Below are 24,208 nucleotides of genomic sequence, written 5' to 3'. Positions count from 1 at the left end.
TGGAAAGAAAAGAATTCAGATAATTCATTCAAGGATAAGTAAAGAGACTATACCAAACTCTAATTTTTTTAGAAAAGTATAAAAATTTATCCATAAAGATTGGACTTTTGTTCCCTATCAAAATGTTTCAAATAATAACTATGCTCATGTCTCGGTGGTAAAATGACCATGTCAAACCAGAGGTCACTTCAGCTGCCACACAAGCCTAATAAAACAAGACCAAGTCTCCTCTGGTTTTCTTTAGTAACAATTATGACCACTTGTTTATGCTTTAATAATCATGGTGTGCTTCCAAAACATTAGTTCAGTTGAGCCTCATAAGAAACCTCATTTTCAGAGGAGGAAACTTGGGCCAGAGGAATGATGACTCAAGTCAGGTCTAACTACAAATCCCCTGGTCTTTCTATAAAACACATGGCTTCTTCAGAAGAAAGCACAGTAGCCACTGCCTTTTACCAGGAGAGCTTGGGCAACCAGCAGTCCCAGCACTAAATAATCCTCTTTGTCCTGAGCCTCAATAAACATCTTTTTTTAAAAAAAATATATTTTATTGATATTTTACAGAGAGGAAGGGAGAGGGACAGAGAGTTAGAAACATCGATCAGCAGCCTCCTACACACCTCCCACTGGGGATGCACCCGCAACCGAGGTACATGCCCCTGACCAGAATCGAACCCGGGACCCCTCAGTCCGCAGGCCAACACTCCATCCGCTGAGCCAAACTGGTTAGGGCTCAATAAACATCTTGTATATGATTTCCAGGGTCCTTTAGCATGAACTATCTCTCTGGAAAGTTTCACTGAATAAACAAAACTGAAGTCTATGACAAGAAGGAACGTAACTATTCCATGTTTACTGAGCATATTCTTGGAACTTCTGTACTCAGTTTCACAAATTAGTTAACATTTGTTTTTTATTTGCTTAACAAGTACTCTGAAGGTATTTTACACGTGTCTGTGCAAGAATGCAGGGACCAGGAGGGTCTATCCTCAGCTCTAACCCTCAGCACCTGGGACAGTGCTGAGGAGATGCACAATAACCATCTGCTAAATGAACTCAAGGGCAAGACCCAGTCTTGTAATTTTTACATTGCTTCTAACTACAACCATTTAAAAAATGTTACTAACTAGATGTAGAAAGGAACCACATTCAGTAAGAACACAGAATAAATAAGTACAATTAGTACCTTTTTTTCCCTCTTTCTTCCCCTCTGGCCATTTCAATCTTGTTGGTGTCATCGTGCCATCTGGAGATCCAGAAAATAACTGTAACAAGAAATTTTTATAGTGACTTAAATATTCTAATGTCATTCCTATAGATAGACTTTACTAACCGGAATTTGTTTACTGGGTCAATGTCAATGTCCAGAGTTTTACTGACATATTTATATCTCATTAATCTTAACTGGTTTTCTTGCTGGCTCACTGAAGTGACCATGCCTGGGACACCTAAAGGACTCCTCCAGGGGTAATGCAGCGCCAGGTAGTCTGGCTCAAATGCTACCCACCCTGTGGAGTCTCCCAGTAAGAAGTGCTCCCTCAAGCACTATGTTTGTGGAGCTATCTCACTGTATTTGCCTTCTTTGCTTATTATGACTGGCTGTATCTTCCTTAAACTCAAAATGTGTTTGTTGAATGAATCAATGAAAACCTACAGAAAGATGACAGCATAAATGAAAGGATTAATTGAGAAAAAGGCCTAGTTTACTGAGAAACACAGTCAAACAGATGACAGTATATAAATTTTCCTCCTTTCTATAAATAATCACATACAAAAAGAAGGTACAAAGAACAGTATTTTCCTACATTCATATTCTCTTTGCTGGCTCTCTTCAATTCACCAATGGCTAGAGATTCCGGCGTAGGGGCCTTGTTCTTCCTTTCTGACATCATCTGACTTCCCAGGACCTTCCGCTGATTTAGGAAGAAAAAATATTTGATTTATAAACATCTGCTTATCTGTATTATTGCTATTCTGGTCTTCAAAAATAGTTCCTTAAGTTAAGGAAATCTCAGCTTTCTGATAAATTCTCCCAGGCCATCTTCTTCTACAAGGGAGATCACACCAAAAGAAAAAGAAAAAAACAACAACCTGAAATCATTGCCTTTCTTTAGGTTATCACTTTTCCTCTTCATTTAAAAGGGGTGCAATGTTAGAAGCAACTTTACAGTTTATTTAAACTCTCTAATACAGGCAATTACATTGTGCTTCTGAAACTATAAAAGAAACTCCAGTTACTTACTTGTATAATGTTTTCCCCAAAGACATGTTGTCTCTGGCAGTTCTTAAGAGTCCCCTCCTCTCCTCCCAACTAAAGAATACTTACACTGGGCCCACTCTAAGACTTAGCTTCCCCAAGACTGGAAAATTTGGAGAAATTCTATAAGAGTTTCTAATATAGTCACAAGGTACAGGCCTTCTTAAGAGGGTCACATGACTATACTGACATTTCTCCATATCCACACCAACACTTATTTTCTGGGTTCGTTTTGAGAACAGCCATCCTTATGATTATGAATTGGTATTTCATTGTGGTTTTGATTTACATTTCCCTAATGATAAATGATATTGAACATCTATTCATGTGTTTATTGGTTATCTGTATATCTTCTTCCTTAGAAAATGTCTATTTAAGTCCTTTGGGTATTTTGTTAGTTTGTTTATAAAAGTTCTTTTTACATTCTGAATATTAGCCTCTTATAGATATATGTTTTACAAATATTTTCTCCCATTCTGCTTGTTGCCTTTTCACTTTGTTAATAGCAAAGAAAATTTTAATGTCAAGCAAATCTAATGTTCCAGAGGCTATTGGCCCCAGTGAATCAGGATTGAGAGAATTCTAAACTTCTATTAATGATATTAACTAGGATCAAAATTAGAGTTTAGATGAAATTCCAACTGCTGACAACTGCAGCTTACTGGAAAAAATACATATATTACAAAATATATACATATTTTTAGTGCACAATTTGTCATTTTAAGCAAAGAGCTCCTTGACTGTTGATAGATTTATAGATATTAATAATGTTAAAATAATTTTAAAAAGAAGAACCGTAGAATATAGAACAGTGCTAATCTCATTCTAAGTTAACCAGAACCTTGCTTTAGTTTAAGGTATGCCGGAAAATTTGAACCTCATAATCAAGTTATCTACTGCCACCTGATGACAATATCCCCTAACTACAAGTCAAACCATCCACAAAGACTGAAAAATTGAATCTGCAAATAGTAAGGGCAACAACAGCACAGAAGTACATATTGTATTTGTTTTAAAAACAAGATTTGTAATGAATTTGATACAAAGGAATAGACTACAACTGATCAAATATTAAGCTCACAAAAATTTGAGTTACTTAAACCCACAAAGTCCATTTTCTAACAATTTTTCTAGTCTCTATCAATCTTCTCACTTCTCTATAACTTCAGCAAATTGCATAATGAAGTGTGTAGTACAAAGCAGGTCATGAAGCAAAAGAGACTTTCTCCACAGTTCAGAAACAAGGAATCTGTCCTTAACCACAGAAGAGAAGGATGGGCCTTTATTTCTTTCATTCCTCACTTCTCCAAACACAGAACCCCTTCTCTGATTTGAAGCACAGAAAAATGCTTTGAAAAATAAAAGCTTTTCCAAATTCTATCCTTATCCTCTTACAAACATGCCTTTTACAGGGTTCCAAAGAATAGAAGAAAGCTGTTTATGCATAAGAACGATGAAACTGTTCAATTTTCTCATAGTCAATGCTGAAACCAATAGCACAGCATACTTACCTTAATAAGGCCACTGAAGGAACGTGAACGGGCCCTCTTCTGTACCCGGGGAGTAGAAGGTTCTTGCCCTGGTGTTAGGGTCACAGATTGCTTATTAAACTAAAAGAAAACATAGAGAACATTTTGTTAACATTCTCCCAGCAAGCGATAGCATTCTGGGACAAACATATAAAAAGCTAAGTGTAAATACCGAGAAAAATCCAGTAGTAAGTGATTCTGTGCATATATGGATAAGTAAGTAGAGTGGCAAGCAAATCACAAAGGCAGAAATGCTGCCAAAAAACAAGTCCAAATTTATTAAATTAGTTTGAGGGTTAAATTAAGGAGCGCACACCAAAGAAATCAAATTGGAATCAGATCAAATTCTAGAATTAGACCTAACCACCAGTTTATAGCAAATACAGAGGACTGAAGGACATCTTAAATAATACCACAAGGATATAACCAGCAAAATCCAGACTCTGGAAGGTATCACGGGGGTTGGGGTGGAAAGAAAGAGAATATGTGTATATATACGTACTTGAACGCAATGTGGTATCCTGGATTGGATCCCAGAACAGAAAAAAGGATATTAGTAGAAAAATTGATAAAATCTGAATAAAGTGTGTAATGTTAATAGTAATGTACCATTGTTAATTTCTTAGTTTTGACAATGTTAACATTAGGAGAAACTGGATGAAGGGTATGTAGAAATTCTCTGTTGTATCTTTGCAATTTTTCTCTAAATATAAACTATGTCAAATTTAAGAGTTTATTCAAATGAAGAAACTTGGGCAATTTTTTAGAGGTGAAAAAGAGGGATAAGAGAGAAGAAGGGACCTATATATTAAAAGAGACCCAGTAGATGTATCAACAACAACAAAGAAAGGCATACGCTTTCTCATGCCACTCTAGGAAAAAATCTGCAATGAAAATACTTATAACAAAAATATATAAACTAAAAAATGACCTAATTTCCTCAACATGCCCAGAAGGCAAACTATACGTATATACATTAGGTTATTTATGATGAAATATTATACAACCATTAAAATGTTTCTAGCCTGCCCTGACCGGTTTGGCTCAGTGGATAGAGCGTCGGCCTTCGGACTCAAGGGTCCCAGGTTCGATTCCGGTCAAGGGCATGTACCTTGGTTGCGGGCACATCCCCAGTAGGGAGTGTGCAGGAGGCAGCTGATCAATGTTTCTCTCTCATCGATGTTTCTGACTCTCTATCCTTCTCCCTTCCTCTCTGTGGAAAATCAATAAAATATATATATTTAAAAAAAATGTTTCTAGCCTTTTAATGACATGGAAAATGTTCATGATATAATTTTAAATGAAAAGGATAGGATATAGAAAAATTGATTGTATATTATGATCTCAAGCAGAAAAAAAAATTGAAATACACATTCATAAAAGAAACACTAGAAGAGGAAGGGAGAGAGATAAAGAGCGGGAGAGAGAAACATCAATGTGAGAAACACATCGGCTGCCATAAATCCCAACTGGGGCCGAGATCAAACCCGAAACCTAGGCATGTGCCCTGACCGAAAATCGAACCCGCAACCTTTTAGTGTATGGGACGACACTCCAACCAACTGGTCAGGGCAAAATGGCAGTATTTAAAATGTAGGCAAGGAGTATACAGCCATGCATAAAATGCTTATGCTATAATATTTAGTGAAAAGGGAGAGGTAAAAGAAAGTATATGTTACAATCAAACTATATAAAAATATGTCTATACAAAAAGAGACTGGAAAAAATAGCCAAAATGTAAACATAGTGGGATGAGTGATTTTATTTTTTTCTTATCCTTCTCTATAATTTCCTATCTTTCTAAAAAAAAGAACAAAAATAATGTTAAGATTTTTCCTTTATATTACATTTAATCCTCAGTGTTCTTGATAAGTCATTACACTTGTCCTACCTGAATTGCTATCTTAGTCTCTACCAAGAATCAAATCACTACACTTTGAGTTGGTAGTAATACTCAGACAAAAACCTCTAAAATCCCAGTCTTATCACAATTTGCTAGGTATCGAAGTAAATTCAGAGAGTGATAGAAAACTTCTCTTGAAGGACTCTGTCCATTGTTAAGAACAGCTCAGTTCAACATTTTCTGAGCACTTATGTCTGGCCCTATGCTTGAAATTAGGTATAAAAAATATATGTATTAAAAACACTGACTCTTCCCTCAAGAAGGTCTCAGTTGAATAAAAAGTCAAGAGACTTACCCTGCCTGTTCAGCTAAAATTCAAGAGGGTCTGAGACAAGATGAATTTCCTGAGAAAGCAACTAACCACGTCATCAGTATTTACTCAAGCTCCACTTTGAGTCTCAAAATGGCAAAGGAGAGACCTCCCATACCTCCAAAATAAACAAACTTAGCCACTAGAATTCCTACTTATCTATATATATAAAAGCCTAAGTCACTGAATGACCGAATGACCAGTAGACAGGTCACTATGACATGCATTGACCACCAGGGGGCAGATGCTCGATGCAGGGGCTGCCCCCTGGTGGTCAGTGTGCTCCCACTGCAGGAGCGCTGCTCAGCTGACCAATGGGCTCCAGACACCAGGCTCACGGCTGGCAAGCGCAGCTGTGGCCTGCGGGGATCGGGCCAAAATCGGCAGTCTGACATTCCCCAAGGGGTCCCAGATTGCCAGAGGGCGCGGGCCAGGCTAAGGGACCCCACCAGTGCATGAATCTGTGCATCGGGCCTCTAGTTTCTAATATCAGACAAGGCCCTTAGCTAACAGCATTTTCTAATTGCAAACAGCTCACTAAGAGCTACCACTTTGCTCTACTATGCCAACTACTTTACATAGATTCTCTCTAATCTTTACAAGATGGACATTACAATTACCATTTTACAAAGAAGAAAACTAAAATTCAGAAAGGTTGTTATTTACCAAAGAAGGATTTAAACTTTGGAATAATATATTGTGACTGCTGGTTCTCTCTCAGCAATCTTGCTACATGATCAAATTAGAGAAGCTCTAACTATGGTTGGATCCTTCTGTTAAACTAGAAAAATCCAAGAGCCTCCACTCTTTTCTCTAGTGGGGCAGTAGTATAGAGATAGAGATTCCAATGAGGTTCCATAGACAAGTTTGCTTCAATGGCTGAGCCAAGGCTTGCGCCAATAAGAGTCAAAAATTAAATGAGATTCTTAACAATATCCCCTATGATTCTATAACCATGATCACATGAATTCCGAAAGCCCTGTTTCCCTGCTTTCGGGCACCTGTCTGATAAGCTGCTTCTTCTTTGCTGATTCGGGCATATTGTGAACATGTTGGAACAGCTCTTTCAGTGCCTCTTCTGTCCGCTGCTGGGTCTCCTCCTGATGAGAGCAGGAATCCATCTGGTTCCGTTTCTGAGATTTTGCCAGTTGGAAGGACTTAGAATGACACGAAGCTGTCAGATCAAGATCATCCTAGAGAAAATTTAAAAGAAAAATAAGTGAATACATCCTACCAGCTTTGTTTTTAGGTTCCCACAACCCTGGAGCAAAAAGAAGAGTGGGGAAGTAGGGTACATGATATATTCTTATACCCAGGAACAATAAAAGTCTAAAAACTATTATCAGATAAAAAGAAACATACAGTTATAGACTATGTCTTTTTTAATGTACAGCTTTTTATTGATTAGAGAGAGAGAAATATCGATTTCTCGTTCAAGTTATTTATGCATTCACAGGTTGATTGTTGTATATGCCCTGACCAGAGATTGAACCTGCAACCTTAGCGTATCCGGAGGACGTTCTAACCAACTGAGCTACCTGGCCAGGGCTAGACTTTACTAATATTAATAACCCATTCCCATGACCTGCTCAGAGATCCTAAATTCATTCAGAATTATTGCCACCAAAAGTTACATAAGAGTTCAGTTTTTGAAGCATCTTTTAATCTCATATAATTTTCACTGCTATCCTATGAAGTAAACAGGGAAAGTATCATCATTCCTATTTGATAGAAGAGAAAACTGAAGCTAAGCTATAAGTTTAAACTTCTCTAGATACTGAAGTGACAGACCCATCTTGGAGCCCAAGTGCACTGGTTCTTGGCTGGTACTCTTTCCCACACATGTCAACATGATGTGACAACAACACAGCAGTAGTAGAGGAACAAAAACAGCTCTCTAAGAACACCCTCCACCCTCCCCCCCGCCCAGTTAATCTAGTTGAAATCAAATACTGTTTTCTGGTCATACCAAGTATTTGCTAAATGAGACATAGAAACAAACAGGAGCAGGGAAAAAATATAGTGTAGGCTGACAGCTTCAGTTTCTAACCAAGACAGACTAAACAAAAAGCATCAAAAAGCACTTGTGAGATTTTTTTAATTTCTCACTTTTAAAGCTCAGTAATCATATGTAATTTTGCCAATAAACATCACACATTTGCATTCTAAGCTCATGTGGTCTCAAGTCTTTTAGCTACTTGACAATGTTTGTTACCTTACTACTGAACCTGAAATAAGATTGTATTACATAAAGTTGTACTTTTATTACGATAAAATATTCCATACATTTGCTATTCACAGACTGTTTATACCATATGCTGTAAGAATGCACATGGGCTCTGTGAAAACCTTTACACATACAGTCTATGCCATCAGTGGCGCACCTCAGAATGCAGACTGTGTAGGGGCATTTTTATTTCAACATATAACTTTCTTCTCAGTCTTTTTCCTTAACTCAAAATGACTAGATAATTTTAAACTATAAAAACATTTTATTTTTCATAGCTTTACTTTGATTTCACACTTTGTTTTAAACTCCATTAATTTTAATTAAAGCTCTCCTTGTGTGGGCTAAGAACAATTTCCTATTCTTACCTTGGATGCTTGAGTTCTGGAGCTCAAATAGTGCAATCTGGCACATTCCCGAATATAAGCAGGAGCCTGGGCAGGTAATGAAAGAAAACCAAGACCAAGCAATAAGTAGTATCTAAAGTTCTTTTAAGACTCAATGACAATGGTTTTCAAAATAATTTGACTGGCAGATTACTTTAGAAAAAATAAAGATCTTCAAAATGCCCTATTTTATAGCTTCCACCAAAAAGATAATTCCAACAAATCTGATGGGAAAACTAAGAAGACACTACTATAGTTGTTCCTGTTCTACGAATCAAATATGGCATGAATATACTCAAATGAGCCAGAAACAAAAATATAGATATCTGTAATAATGCTTATACTTGGCAAAACCACCCCTAAAATTCTTACAAATTACAGTGGTCATATTTTAGAATTTTTGTATAGAAAATACCATTTAGAATTCCTATGAGATAACAACAGACAAGGAAAATTTTAGCTTACTGATATATTGCCCAGAATCCTATGACAAGAACCCTGATACTGTCCAAATATAAGTGTAAAATAATACAACCATTATGGAAGGAACTTAGCAACATTTAAGAAAATTACATTTGCATTTACCATTTACCCAGAAATCTCACTTCTGTGAATCTATCCTGAAGATATAACTCCAGAAAAACAAAATAAATTTGGATAAGATAAATAAAAAAATTGGACACAACCTCAAATATCTACTAGTAGGGGACTGACTGAATGAACTTTTATACATCCACACATGCAGTACTATGCAGTCATTAAAAACGAAAGAAGGGAGGGAAGGAATGAGGAGGGGAAGAAGGGAAGAAACATTGTGTGAACAGGTAGGGAGTGATGTCCAGGATCTAATGTTACATGAGAAAAGTTATGGAACAGTACATAAAAGTACTTAGTAAAATGAAGAGGAAATAAGAATATACACATGTAGACACATTTATTTGATTTTACAAAAAGAAACACTAGGAGGATAAGCCAGAAAACAATACAAATAATGAAAGAACTGAGATTTTTTCCAAGCATACTTTCTCGTATAGTTTTAACTTTTCAACCATGTAAATATACTACAGATTCAAAAAATTAAATTCAAAAGGGAAAAAAAGCAAATTCTAAAACTGAACAGAAACAGAAAATAAGTGAACATATCTATACATCAAATTGATACTATAAACACAGAGAAAGGAATTATTTCACCTAACTTTTGAAAACTGTATTCTGACTACATATCCTTAATGAAATATATTTAAGAAAAAAGGAACTGCCAAAAAATCTTAAACTCCCATCAACGGGTTTATGTAGGTTTACTATAAGTAGTAACAGCTGTATTATTTTGAAACCATTTTATGTATATCATAGAATAAAGCAAATAATAACATACGTAAATGCTATGAAAATCTGGAATTTGCAATGTAAAAATAAAAAGGTGTACCCTAACCAGTTTGGCTCAGTGGATAGAGCATCGGCCTGCGGACTGAAGGGTCCCAGGTTTGATTCTGGTCACGGGCATGTACCTTTTGCGGGCACATCCCCAGTAGGGAGTGTGCAGGAGGCAGCTCATCGATGTTTCTAACTCTCTATCCCTCTCCCCACCTCGCTGTAAAAAATAAAATATATTTTTTTTAAAAAGAATAAAAAGGTGCAAATATAAAGTGAAAGAAGTCAAGAAAAAGCTCTATAATGTTAAATCATAATTGGAAATAGTATTAATATAGATTTCTTGCTAAAAAATTTTAATCTACTTCCTTGCCCTCAAAGAGCCAATGACACCCCAGAAACAATGAGTATACCTAGTGTTAAAGAAACCAAGGTTCCTTGGAGAAAATTCTTGATTTCAGGCCCAGGGCAAAGCAAAAAAAGAGTGAGCTGGGGACATTTTATTTTATTTTCATTGATTGATTGATTTTAAAGAGAGAGAAGAAGATGGAGACAGAAAGAAAAACATCAATTTGTTGTTCCACATATTTATGCATCCATTTGTTGCTTCTTGTACATGTCCTGACTGGAGATTAAACCCACAACTTTGGCGTATTAGTACAATGCTCTAAACCAACTGAGCTACCCAGCCAGGGAAGCTGGGGACATTTTATGCCAGAAACAAACAAAACCAAATAAACAAAAAGTCTGCCCCAAAAAGATAATATAGCTGAAGGATATCCAGAAAGGGAGCCAGAGATGGACCGCTTTAAATAAAAATCTGAGGGTCTTAAGTATTTTATAATTCACAGGAAAAGAAGGACTTCCCAAATAAAGTGAAAATTGGCCTTAACTGTATATTTAAGTCCATAGGTTAAGATGTGATGACTCATGTTGAAGAGAGATAAAATCATACTGGGTCAGACAACAGAGGACAGAACTACAAACAGCTAAGAAGAATTTCAGAAAAATGGTAGGGGGCGGGGGGTGGAATACAAAGAACACAGAATGAGGCAACACAGGATATGAGGATTAAGGAGGATAAAAATCCATACAAAGGAGCCCGAGAACAAGAAGACACAACAAAGCACAAGCACAAATCTGGAGCTTAAACACTACCTCAGAGTAAGTGACAGAGCACGCAGAACAACCATTTTTCATCCAGAGGAAAAGCTCAGGGAAGAACATCATCAGCCAAATGGTAAAGCGGGTGCCCACAAGGACACCAGTTCTGGCCCAAATTGAAAGAGACAAGACCTAAATCTCCAAGATAAATCTCCAAAAGCCTTTTTCTCTCTCCTTTAGTGATCAACGGAGACTCAAACAGTGCTCACACTAGCCTGGAAACAAAGCTAACGTAGCAAACAAAGATGAAAACCCCAAGAATGAGAAGCTGAAAGAAGAATCTATGGAAGAAAAGAAAAATAGAGTAAAAACTAAGAATATTTTAGAGTCTAATCATTAGAATTTGTACTAAGCTGAACTACATCTAGGAAATTGTACTCTGTTTTATCTCTAAGGTTTGTATGATCTGTACTCTCAAAATCCTTCACAGGGATTTGTTATCTTACGTGGTAAAAACGAACTTTGCTGGTGTGATTAAGTTAAGGACCTTGTAGTAGAAAGCTTATCCTAGGTTAGTCAGGGTGAGTCACTTGGGTCCTTAAAAGTAGAGACCCTTTCCCAGATGTGGCCAGAGGGAAGTGTGACTAGGGAAGAATGGTCAGAGAGATGCCACACTGATAGTCTTGAAGACAAAGGAAGGGGAGCATGAGCCAAGGAATGTGGGCAATCTCCAGAGGGGGAAAAGGCAAGTACACAGTCTCTCCGGAACAACCACAAAGGAATGCAGCCAACACCTTGGTTTTAGCCCAGTGAGACTCCAGTCAGACTTCTATATAACCATTAAAAGAATACATTTGTGTTGTTTTAAGTCACTTAAAAAAAAAAAATCCTTCAACCCTAGCTGGTCTGGCTCAGTGGATAGAGCATCAATATGTGGACTGAAGAGTCCCAGGTTTGATTCCAGTCAAGGCCAGGTACCTTGGTTGAGGGTCCTCCCTGGTCCAGACCCTGGTCGGGGTGCAGGCAGGAGGCAACCAATTGATGTGTTTCTCTCACATCGATATTTCTCTGTCTTTCCCTCTCTTCCACTCTCTCTAAAAATCAATGAAAAATATCCTCGGGTGAGGATTAAAAAAGAAAAATCCTTCACAGTGAAGTACAAGTATATAGTTTCAGTTTTGCAAAATGAAGAGTTCTGGAGATGGATGGTAGTGATCATTGCACAACAGTATGTATGTAATTTGTGGTGAAAAAAAAGGAATTCTATAAAAGTAACTTCACAGGGTGATCTGATCATAACCTCCTAATTGGGCAGGTCATGGTACATAGTCACAACCAAGGCCCATATCTTCTTTAGGGAGAGGTTTTTATGCAAGCCCTGTCCATTGGTCTTGTGCATCTAGGTTAACACACCTTTGAAATACCAGAAGTAATACCCCTAGGAAGGGATAGTAACCGTCAAGAAAGCATATACTCTTGTTAACTATCCTGTAATCCAATCCCCGCCTTGCTTTCTCCCTACCTCCATGTAATCTTCCTCACTTTCCCTCCTGAATTTCAAATGTACAAAAGAAGCTGCAAAACAGTTATTCTCTGGAGCATTTGAAATCTTGCTCCTCGGCATATGTCTTCATTTGGTTCAAATAAACTCTTGTAAAAAGTCTCTACAAGTTTGGACACTTCTTATCAAAAATTAATGCCAAAGGGGGAAACAAAAAGGACATCTGTAATACTTTCAACCATAAAGATCAATTTTTTTTTAAAGTTTTAGAAAAACAACAACAAATTAATGCCACTGAAGATGGTCAAGATGGTAAATTTTGTCATGTGTATTTAACCACAATAAAAAATTTGAAGAAAAGAAAACAGAACTGGGCGGTCTTAAAAATTCTCAGCCTTTCCAGATGACAAAAGAAATTCACTATCAGAAAAGGCCAAGGATGTGACTGCAACCTTTATTTATAAAATCTTATAAACATCAAAAGGTCAGACTATCCAGTCACACAAACAGCCCTTTCAAGAGAGTAAAGATGTGCCTCACAGATCCTCTCAATCAAACCAGAGGGCCTTCCAGGAAGCTTAAAGGTCATGTCCCTCAGCCTTCTCAAGTAGAGAAGGGTTTATCTTCAAAAGATTTATAGACCTGGCTTCTGTCTAATGGAGTGAATCCCACTGAAATCCACAGAAGACCTACAAAGTTCTTGAGAAAATGATGTTGGCAGGAACACTGCTAGTTTAGACTAAAAGGGACAGAGTACAAAATGAAAGGAGGCTGTCAGACCCTCAAAATTCTACTGGAAGGAAACAGGGAGGATAAAACTAAGTGGCCAACATATGCTGCTTTTCATGAAAAAGGAAGGACGACTCGGAGGAATGAAGCCAATTACCGAGGGGGCAAAGCTCTGCTCAGCCTCCAGGTACCTTCCTATCCTCCCCACTTGGTTGTTCCTTCCAGGTTTTGCTACTGTACAATCTGCATTCCAGTCCCAGGGCCTTTCTTAACTGGTTATCATCACCTTAACAGCCCTCCTAAGGATCCTACCTTGCTCCATCCTCCTTGTCTTTTACCACCTACTCCCATCCCTTACCTACCTTAAAAAGTTTCTGCGAGTGTTTAATCATAAAAGCCATCCCACTGTTTAACTTCGTGATGTTCTCTTGAAGGTCATTTGCAGTGACCTATTCAGGAAAAAGAAACAAAAAAAGGGGATTACAAACTGGGAAATAGAAGGCAGATACTCCACTTCCTTACCAACAAGCTTATTCTTTCAAAGACATGATAGTTTCTGTCCCTAACCAAGGTGCCTCTAATACAATGTTTCATTCTGCAAAGGCTTTTTGATTCAGCAGATTTCCACTGGAATGACATAATCTAGGAAGAACCATGTGACCCTGAAGTGACCAAGAAATCCTTGGGAACCAATCTTCATTTCCTAATTCTGCTTGAAAATGAGACATGCAAGCAGAGTTGCTAGAGAAGATCTAGTCTGGGAGAAGGGTCAGGAAGAACAGAATCTGTACCAACCACCATTGCCCCTTCAGAGAAAGGAGCTTCTCCAGAGACAAAAGAGAACTGTCACTACTAATTGATACCAATGTGACATCTGTTTCTTAAAAATACAAATTGTCATTGATTCTCTTCTCTTGTTTCTACTGCTTTTTTTTTTTAATGTTTTTATTGATTTCAGAGAGAGGAAGGGAGAAACAGAAACATCAATGATGAGAGAGAATCATTGATCGGCTGCCTCCTACACAATCTCTACTGGGGATCGAGCCTTCAACCTGGGCATGTGCCCTGACCGGGAATGAAACTGTGATCTCCTGGACAATGGGTCGACACTCAACCACTCAGCCACACCGGCCAGGCTCTCCTGCCTCTTTTAAGCACTTCAGCATCTCTACTATCCCAAAGCCCTCATCTTCAAGATGTATCTTTATTCATTTTTGCTTTTAGCAAGACCTCTTAAATCTCTTTATAAGCACAGATTACTCCTTTTCCACAGTCTCAGCTGGTTCTAAAATCCTTAATATGGACAAATGTTGGTGTGTCCTTTTCTTCTCATCACCCAACCATCCTTCCACCCTCATCCCCACCCCCCACCAACCTTTCTCTGAGGAAAGGCCCTTCCAGGCCTGGAACTTTATATTATTTTTTTCACTAGTTACCTATTAGGTTAAATGTACCACATAGCCTCTCCTTAATCTTTCTTTTCCCATTTCTTATATCCCCAAAATATTTTATAAGTCACCATATCCATCTGCCTTGTCAGATAAGTGGGAAAGATACTATTATGACCAGTTTATAAAAGAGGAGCCTAAGCATAGAAAACATAAAGAATACAGGCCACGCCCTGGTCGGGTTTGGTCAGTGGTAGAGCATTGGCCTGCAGACTGCAGGGTCTCAGGTTCAATTCCCGGTCAAGGGCACGTACCTCAGTTCCAGGATTGATCCCTGGCCCCCCGTCAGGGCACATACCAGAGGCAACTAGTCGCTATGTCTCTCTCACATCAATGTTTCTCTTCCCCTCCCCCCTATCTTTCTCTCTCTTTCTCCACTCTTCCCTCCCTTCCAATCTCTAAAGATCAATGGGAAAAATATCCTTGGATGAGGATTTTAAAAAAAAAGGGGATACAGGTCACAGCTGGTTTATAGCTTCCAACCCAGGTATCCTGCCTCCCAATTCCATCATACAGTAAAATCTATATGAATGGACAGGAATATGAGCCTATGTACTTCCAGGTCAAGAATGAGTTCAAAAGACTCTTGATAATTTATTTCTCATGCAAGTCACTGAGAAAGCCATGTTCTCAATAATAAGAAGCACGTTCGGCTTTATCCAAGGAGAGAATATCTACAGGAAATAGAAAAGTTAGGATAAGGCAAGATTGTTCTATGTGTCATCTTATCTAAAAGCTTAGTGACATCCTAAGATTAGTTGATATCAAACAACTCTATTCTAAATTTATACCATGTAATCTTCAGGAATCAATTTGGTTTCCCAAGATGGCATTCACGTTAAGAAGGAATTCAGATTGACCCACCAAAAGGAGTATTCTTGTTTATTTAGTAGCTATAATCCCATTGAGTTCCCACTAATAAGTTGCCATTCAGATTTATCAGAGATTGATTTATAGAGAAAAATTAGTTGCCTCTAATTTCTGAGGTTAACAGAAATTGGCCCCATCAGGTCTGATGACTGTTTTTTTGTTGTTATTAATCCTCATCCGAGGATATTTTTCCATTTATTTTTAGAAAGAGTGGAAGGGAGGGGGAGAGACAGAGAAAGAGAACCACTGGTTGCCCCCGTGGCCCCAACCAAGGCTGGATTAAGCCTTGCCACCAAGGTACATGCCCCCAACCAGAATCGAACCCGGGACCCTTCAGTCCTCAGGCCACCAGTCTATCCACTGAGCCAAACCGGCCAGGGCAGGTCTGATGACTCTTAAATGAACTAATAAAGCAAGCTCCTAAACTTGTTAAACAGAAGGCTAGACCTTGGACCCTTGATAACCTCACTAAGGTACAGTCACAGAATAAGGCCCAGCCCAAGAATACCGAGCAGTCTTTGCTCTTCCCCTCGACACTCACATTTTTTGGCCACATGACATGGGGTGCAAACATAAGGGCAAGGTTATAGGCAGACATCTTATTCTTGTCTTGTTTCTTTGCTGTCTGGTACAGGAGATCCAGCAGTAACTTCAGCAAGTTACGATTGGGTGGAGGGAGGATGAGGAAGAGCAACTGGAGAGCTTCAATTTGCCGCTCCTTATCTGGTCTATCGGTCTTGTTTCCTTTATCATCAAACTGCATCAAATCTTGAGGACAAAAAGAGATGATTGCAAGTAGGGAGGAAATACAAGCAAGAGGGAAAAAATGTTCCTACTATTATCCTCCCCTCAACTCTAATCGAAGAAAGAAGAAGAAAAAAGAATTAGGCATAACCAGAGATTATAGCAAAATATAATAAAATAATGTCAATACAACTGAATAATCAAAAAGAAAAACCCAATCAAAAATGGGCAAAAGACTTGAATAAATATTCCTCCAGAGAAGATTTATAAATGGCTAGTAAGCATTTGTGCACTCGGTATCATTAGCTATCAGGGAAATGTAAATCAAAACCATAATGAGATACTACTTCATACCCACTAGTATGGCTATAATAAAAAGGACTGACAATAACAAGTGTTAACAAGAACGCTGAGAAAATTAAACCTTCTTACATTGCTGGTGAGAATGTAAAATGGTACAACCGCTTTGGAAAATAGTTAGGCAGTTCCTCAAAAAGTTAAACATAGAGTTACCATATGGCCCAGTGATTCCACTCTTAGGTGTACACCCAAGAGAAATAAAAATATGTCCACATATACCTTTAATAATTCCACCCCCTTCACTTTTCCTCACTCAGATATTTTACTGCTAAAAGAAATATGAGAATGAATTATGCTCTGATAACAGGATAATCCAGGCAGGTCCCCATGGAGTCAGAATGATTGTTTCTCCCCTAAGAGACTACACAGGTTATCAATAAAAACCCTGGGTAATGGGAATTTCAAAAGACACAGATAACTATTTGCATATAATTCATATAGACCTGAAAATGATTACAATGTGTTGGTTAAGCTGTTGAACTGCAATAACTCCAGGTTTAGGAAACAAAGATAATATTTCTAGAAACTATTCCCTGTTAATATGAAGTTGAAAACAAAAATCCCTTCCAGTTATGAGCAAGGCATAGCAAATGCAACAACTGTGCCACACCTCAATATGATTTCAACGAACAGTGAATCATGGGGTGGTGAAGGGGAGGATTTTAAATACTGTACTAAGTTAACTCAATGGGAAAACAAACAGAAAAAGCATTCTTCATGTTACCCTTATAAAAAAAACTTATGAATATTTTCCAAATCTTTTTCAAAGATCAATTTTCTCTCCAAAGTAATTGTAAAGTTATATAATACTCTAGTAATATTTTCTCATTTGTATCATCTGGGTTATTACTGATAGTGCTAAAAAAAATCTAATCTGCCCTGGCCGGTATGGCTCAGTTGGTTGGGCATCCTCCCGTTGCACCGAAAGGTTGCTGGTTTGATTCCTGGTCAGGGCACATGCCCGGGTTTCAGGCTTGATCCTGGGTAGGGGGCCATGTAGGAGACAGCAGATCAATGTTTTGCTCTCACATCGATGTTTCTCTCTCTCCTTCTTTCTTCTCTCTCTAAAAATCAATAAAAATCTTTTTTAAAATCTAATTTTGCCCCACCGGTGTGGCTCAGTGGTTGGGTGTCAACCTATGAACCAGGTCACGGTTTGATTCCCGATCAAGGTGCATGCCAGGTTGTGAGTGAGGGAGGGGGGGGTGGGGGGAGCCAATCAGTGATTCTCGCTTATTTATCATTGAAGTTTCTCTCTCTCTCCCTCTCCCTTCCTCTCTGAAATCAATAAAAATATTTTTTAAAAGGTAAAAAAATAAAAAAATCTAATCTTATTCGATTTTATAAATTTAAACTTAGTTTTCTTTTAAGTAGTAAAAATTATTCAAAAGAAATCTTTTATTTATTTTTCTTAAAATTAGAAGCAAGGGGTGCTCACTTTGGCAGCACATATACTAAAATTGGAATGATACAGAGAATATTAGCATGGCCCCTACAGAAGGATAATACACAAATTCATGAAGCACTCAAAAAAAAAAAAATTAGCCCTGGCCAGGTAGCTCAGTTGATTGGAGTGTCATCCCATTCACCAAAAGGTTGTGGGTTCAATTCCCAACTAGGGCACAGACCTAGGTGGCACGTTCAATCCCTGGTTGGGACGCCTATGAGAGGCAACTAATTTTTCTCTATCACATCAATGTTTCTCTCTCTCTCTCTTTTTCTCTTTCTCTAAAAATTAATTAAAAATATATTATCAGGTGAGGATTAAAAAAAATTAGAAGCAAAAGAAAAATGCTCTAGGGCATTAAATTATAGCAGTATTACAGATGTGCAATTGAAGAATGAATTCCCTACCACTCAGGCATAAAGGAGAATGAGAAAACTATTTATGAGCTGAAAATGGAACATTCTCCAAGATATAGTAAGTAAAAAAATAACCATGAATGTAATACCTCACCATTACATAAAAAAAGGAATCTAAGTATTTGTAAGTGTATAAAATATCTCTGGAAGGATATATTAGCAATCATAGCATTGGTTGCCTCTGGAAAGAAAAACCAGGTGCTGGGGAACAAGGGTGGAAGAGAGTCTTTTCACTGCATAGTCTTTTGAACAGTTTGAATATGAACAATGTGAATGTATTAACTAGTATTTAGGCAGCAAATAAAAGTATTTTTAAAAAACAAATTTACTTGGGGTCATGAATACACAATATAATATACAGATGATGTATTACAAAATTGTACACCTGAAACCTATATAATTTTATTAACCAATGTCACCCCCATAAATTCAATTTTTTAAAAATCCTAGGGAAATATTTTTTAAAAACTTCCAAGAGTAGAGATGATCTCAATTGAGGCATAATAATACTTAGCTAAAGCCTCAAACCAAGGCAAATGTACCAAACCTATAACCATCTCAGGAATGTAAATTAATCAAATAAAAAGCATGTGTTTATTTATTTATTTATTTCTAAAGGTTTTGTTTGTTTTTTTAAAGATGTTTCTATTGATTTCAGAAAGAGGAAGGGAGAGGGAGAGAGAGAAAAAGCACCAATGTGAAAGGGAAACATCCACTGGCTGCCTCCCAAACACCCCCTGGGACTGAGTCCCTAACCCAGGCATGTGCCCTGACCAGAATCAAACCCAACCCTTTGGTGCATGAGAAGGCACCCAAGCAACTGAGCCACACCAGCCAGGGCAAGCATACATTTATTGAGCAACTGAAATATTCAAAGCACTATGCTAGGATCCCTGAGGAATAAAAAAAAAATTAAACCCACATTTTATGTTCAAAGAAACTAATTTATTAAAACACACACACACACACACACACACACACACATTTGATTAAATTAAACTTAGCTGGCCAAAACTTATGAGTGCCCAGAAGTCCAAAAATACCATGAAGTTTTAACCAATATTAACAAAAGTAGGGGCTTTATTGTTTTGTTTTTCCCTCCCTTCCTGTCTTTCTTTTTTTGTTTGTTTGTTTGTTTGTTTAGAACAGTGGTCAGCAAACCCATTAGTCAACAGAGCCAAGTATCAACAGTACAACGACTGAAATTTCTTTTGAGAGCCAAATTTTTTAAACTTAAACTATACAGGTAGGTACATTGTTATTAACTTAATTAGGGTACTCCTAAACTGGCCTTTGCTAAAAACGTCCTCAATCTGAGGGGTCGACCTCAGCGAACGTACCCCCACTTCTTCTAACGCCACTTCTTCAAAATAGACTCGCCCAGGCCAAAAACCAACTTCTGCGCATGGGCCATGAAGTTTCAATTGCACTGTACGTGCGCACCCGCACATGGTATTTTGTGGAAGAGCCACACTCAAGGGGCCAAAGAGCCGCATGTGGCTCACAAGCCGCGGTTTGCCGACCGCTGGTTTAGAAGTATTGCTGTGGATTACAAACAATAGAAAATTCCAAAGGACTTTACTAAATTGAAAGAAATACACTTACATCTCCTCCCCTCTTACACTCACCAGCAATTTTGAGGTGTGCATGGAAATGTTTGTGTGTCAGCAGGGGCTCAGGTAACTCTCCTAGAAACATCTTCAGCAAGGTGGCAACGTCATTTGAGTGAAACTCCCCTGATTCCAAATCAATATCAGTTCCATTATTGAGAGCATCCCTTAAAATCTGCTGCCGGACACTATTCCCTGGTATTCTAAACAAACCTTCCACTTGTAAGTCTGTTTAGTATGAAAGAAAATAGAGGACATACAAAAAGGAAACAAAAAGAGAAAGTATGGTTAAAATAAGCCATCTAAAAGACTACTTTACACTTGAAAGGCTCTTTACGAAGACCTTGAAGAAGGTTTTTGCCTTTTTTCCCCCAGAGTAGTTTAGAATCCACTAACACCTGTGGAGACAAATCTGAGCATCCCTGAGACCTGGACATCTCCTGGACTAAGAGGTGATCCACTCAGGAGTCATTCGACGTCTTGAGACACATCTGGAGACTGAATTTAATCTAAACAATAGAAATGAGCTCAAAAAACAAGTTGGAAGAAAAGCCAAATCTCCCTGACGGCCCCTTTCCTTTGCCATCTGAGAGTTTGTTTGAAGGGGCCGAGTTCATCTGTGGAGGTTTGTTGCTCCTATAAACAGTTTCCCAGCCCAAAATGAATCTAAAGTCTCTGTGTTGCCTCTGGAATTGGAACTCTAACCTGTCAGATCACCTTTCAGTCTAAGATTCCTGGAACCTTCGCATCATCCCAACTAAATTATGCTTCCACCCCAACTAGATCTACACTAATCTCAACCGATAAAAAAAGATGGGACGTATAGTTTTGGTTTGATTGGAAGAAGCCTGAGAGTTCAAGTTTTCAGCTTGGGTACATATTTATCTTCATATAACTCCCTAATTGAGAAGACAGGGCCAGGCAGACAACAGTAAATGAATGAACAGGAACCATATCGAACTGGAGAGCACATACTTGTGCTCTAGCCCAGCAGTTTTCAACCTGTGGGTCGCGACCCCTTTGGGGGTCAAACGACCCTTTCACAGGGGTCACCTAAGACCATCGGAAAACACATATATAATTACATATTGTTTTTGTGATTAATCACTATGCTTTAATTATGTTCAATTTGTAACAATGAAAATACATCCTGCATATCAGATATTTACATTACGATTCATAACAGTAGCAAAATTACAGTTATGAAGTAGCAACAAAAATAATTTTATGGTTGGGGGTCACCACAACATGAGGAACTGCATTAAAGGGTCGTGGCATTAGGAAGGTTGAGAACCACTGCTCTAGCCGATTGTGTCCAAGTGGCAACAGGGCCCAAGGCTGCTAGACCTTCCTATCATCCCAGGAAATTGAAAACCTAGACTTTCCCCATTTTAAAACACTGATAACTAATTGTATTTTTAATTTAATCCTTTGCCAACTAAAAACAAAACATGAATGTAGCCCTTAGGCTGCCTAACCTCTGCTCTAGCTCCTAGCACAGTGTTTGCATTAAATTTATCAAAGGGTCATAAAATGCCACACACTTCACATACACTCAGCTGTGCCAAGCACTTAGAGGAATGACATAACCAGCATGACTACTAAAAAAGAAAATGGGAATTAAGTAAAGAATGTATTTTAATTATATAATTCTAAAGATAAAAGTATCTTTGGTGATAAGTCATTCTCCCTTGAGTAAATGTTATGATTCTCTAGGGACAATGTATTTTTCCAGAAAAAAAGTCTGAGTCAAGGGGAAGATGTGATTGACACAAGCTAATTTATATACATATTTGAAAACAAAAAACAAATCAATATATGAAGTGAAATTTAAAACAGAACATATTTAGAAACATGCCACCTGAAATTATCACTGATTAGTGTCTTTGTTGATGGTTAATTGGCACCTACTAACTCAAGGGTGTCAGCTCTCAATAGAAAGCAGACAATTCTTCATTAACAAAGAGCAACAAAATTTTAAGTAGTCTTACTTTTGTGTAGATATTCAATTAGCTGGTATATCTGAGCAATGCCTTCCTCTGTCAGTGGGGATCCAAATACTACTCCTTTTTCTAAAAAGAAAAAAGAAAAGAAACAATAACACAGGACTATATTTTCCACAAACAATACAAAAGTCAGCATACTGAAAACCACTCAAGCATCCGATGTCACAGTTCAGCAAAGGCTTTCACAAGGTCAATAACAAAAATCTTAAGAGCTGGCCCTTGCCAATTTGGCTCAGTGGATAGAGCGTCCGCCTGTGGACTGAAGTGTCCCAGGTTCGATTCTGACCAAGGGCACATGCCCGGGTTGCGGGCTCGATCCCCAGTAGGGGGTATGCAGGAGGCAGCCAATCAATTCTCATTGATGTTTCTATCTCTCTCTCCCTCTCCCTTCCTCTCTGAAATCAATAAATATATATTTAAAAGAAAAAAAATATTTTAAGAGCTGGAAGTGCACCTGAAAATGCACCAGAAATGCAATCAAAACAACTCTCAATCAACTCTGCCAGTTTAACATTAGATTGTAGGTTTCTTGAAGACAAAGTAACAATACCTAAAATGTTGATATTTAATTTAAAAACAAACAAATAATAGAACTTAGAGCCATAATTGTCAAAGCATGACAGACTATCCACTAGAGTAGATACAGGGTCAGATTATAATGTTTAAACTTTTTGCTACCTTAATGATTTCCTTATATTTAATAAAATAAGATAGTACCTCTTTAATATCTTATCAAAAGTAGCACTGTAGCCCAGCTGGTGTAACTCAGTGGTTGAGCGTCAAAGTTCAATTCCCAGTTGGGGCACATGCCCCGGTTATGGGCTCAATCCCCGGTGGGGCGCGTGCAGGAGGCAGCCAATCAATGATTCTTTCTCATCATTGATGTTTCTATCTCTTTCTACCCCTCTCCCTTCCTCTCTGAAATCAATAAAAATATATACTTTTTAAAAAGCAACGGAAGTTGCTCCAAGTTCTGGGGATCACACCTCTACTGTTAAAGAGGAACAGCACTGTAATTTATTTTCTGGGAAGGCTGTTTTGGGGTGAGTCATAGATATTTTTATTTGCCTTTTCAAAGCATTCCATTGAAGCATTCCATTCAAGAAACCTACAATCTAATGTTAAACTTGCAGAGTTGATTGAGAGTTGTTTTGATTGCATTTCCTGGTGCATTTTAAGGTGCACTTCCAGCTGTTAAAACATCTGGGAACTAACAACTGCAATTAAAAAAATGCTCAAACTGTCTTTACTGTACTCTCTAGCTATGAACTTTGTTTTATTTTAAACATTATTTTAGTACAGTATTAATAGGGAATGAAAATCAAGGTGTCCCTGATAAATACCTAAACTAATTGTCACCTCTCAGGGACTGACATATATTTGGCTTTAATTTATCTAGACTTTTAAAATAATTTTGGTTGTTTTACTTCTTATGAAAATGAAAGAAAAAACAACAACCAAAATTGCTTTATGGTATTAGCAACTCCTCAATGAACATACAGATGCCAAGAATGAAACTCAAAAAGCAACTAAGATGCGTACACCCTTCCCAAACACATCTCCTACCCTTTCGCTTGAGAGACATTAGAGACCGGAAGAATCCTGTCGCTGGGCCAGCCCCACCAGGCAACTTAAGTTCCACTTCTCCCATCAGCTGAGCCAATTCAGTTCCAGGTAAATCAATGAGCCTTGTGATATTGCTGACCACCAACTCGGTGAACACCTCAGGTTTCTCATGACGGAGTTTTTCCACAAAAAAGTCAGGATTGAAGATAATGGGCTGACCTCGAAGGGAAGAGTCATTGCAGATAACAAAATTGCAGATGGCATCACTGAAAAACATGAAACAGAAGAATCTTGGGGTGGGCCTAGATCAGTGATGGCGAACCTCTGACACGCGTGTCAGAGGTGACACGCGAACTCATTTTTTTGGTTGATTTTTTCTTTGTTAAATGGCATTTAAATATATAAAATAAATATCAAAAATATA

The 24,208-nt window shown here is 37.9% G+C and overlaps 1 protein-coding gene across 3 annotated transcripts in view; it reads right to left on the bottom strand.

Moving 5' to 3' along the window:
* ARHGAP19 (Rho GTPase activating protein 19) overlaps positions 1-24,208 on the bottom strand; it is a 40,510-nt gene that overhangs the window by 7,771 nt on the left and 8,531 nt on the right. For all 3 annotated transcript variants that reach the window (XM_005885417.2, XM_014532712.1, XM_014532711.1), the window contains exons 2-11: positions 23,785-24,050; positions 22,204-22,284; positions 20,231-20,440; positions 16,177-16,403; positions 13,680-13,766; positions 8,595-8,660; positions 7,001-7,192; positions 3,769-3,867; positions 1,806-1,913; positions 1,187-1,265 (exon numbers count right to left, since the gene is read on the bottom strand). In XM_005885417.2, the coding sequence (XP_005885479.1) occupies positions 1,187-1,265; positions 1,806-1,913; positions 3,769-3,867; positions 7,001-7,192; positions 8,595-8,660; positions 13,680-13,766; positions 16,177-16,403; positions 20,231-20,440; positions 22,204-22,284; positions 23,785-24,050 (1,415 nt within the window). The remainder of the gene's footprint in view (positions 1-1,186; positions 1,266-1,805; positions 1,914-3,768; positions 3,868-7,000; positions 7,193-8,594; positions 8,661-13,679; positions 13,767-16,176; positions 16,404-20,230; positions 20,441-22,203; positions 22,285-23,784; positions 24,051-24,208) is intronic.

The sequence above is a fragment of the Myotis brandtii genome, unplaced genomic scaffold (genome assembly GCF_000412655.1).
Source record: "Myotis brandtii unplaced genomic scaffold, ASM41265v1 scaffold902, whole genome shotgun sequence".
Classification (NCBI taxonomy): Eukaryota; Metazoa; Chordata; class Mammalia; order Chiroptera; family Vespertilionidae; genus Myotis; species Myotis brandtii.
The sequence above is the reverse complement of the archived record's forward strand: the minus strand, read 5'-3'. Positions and strand labels throughout refer to the sequence as shown.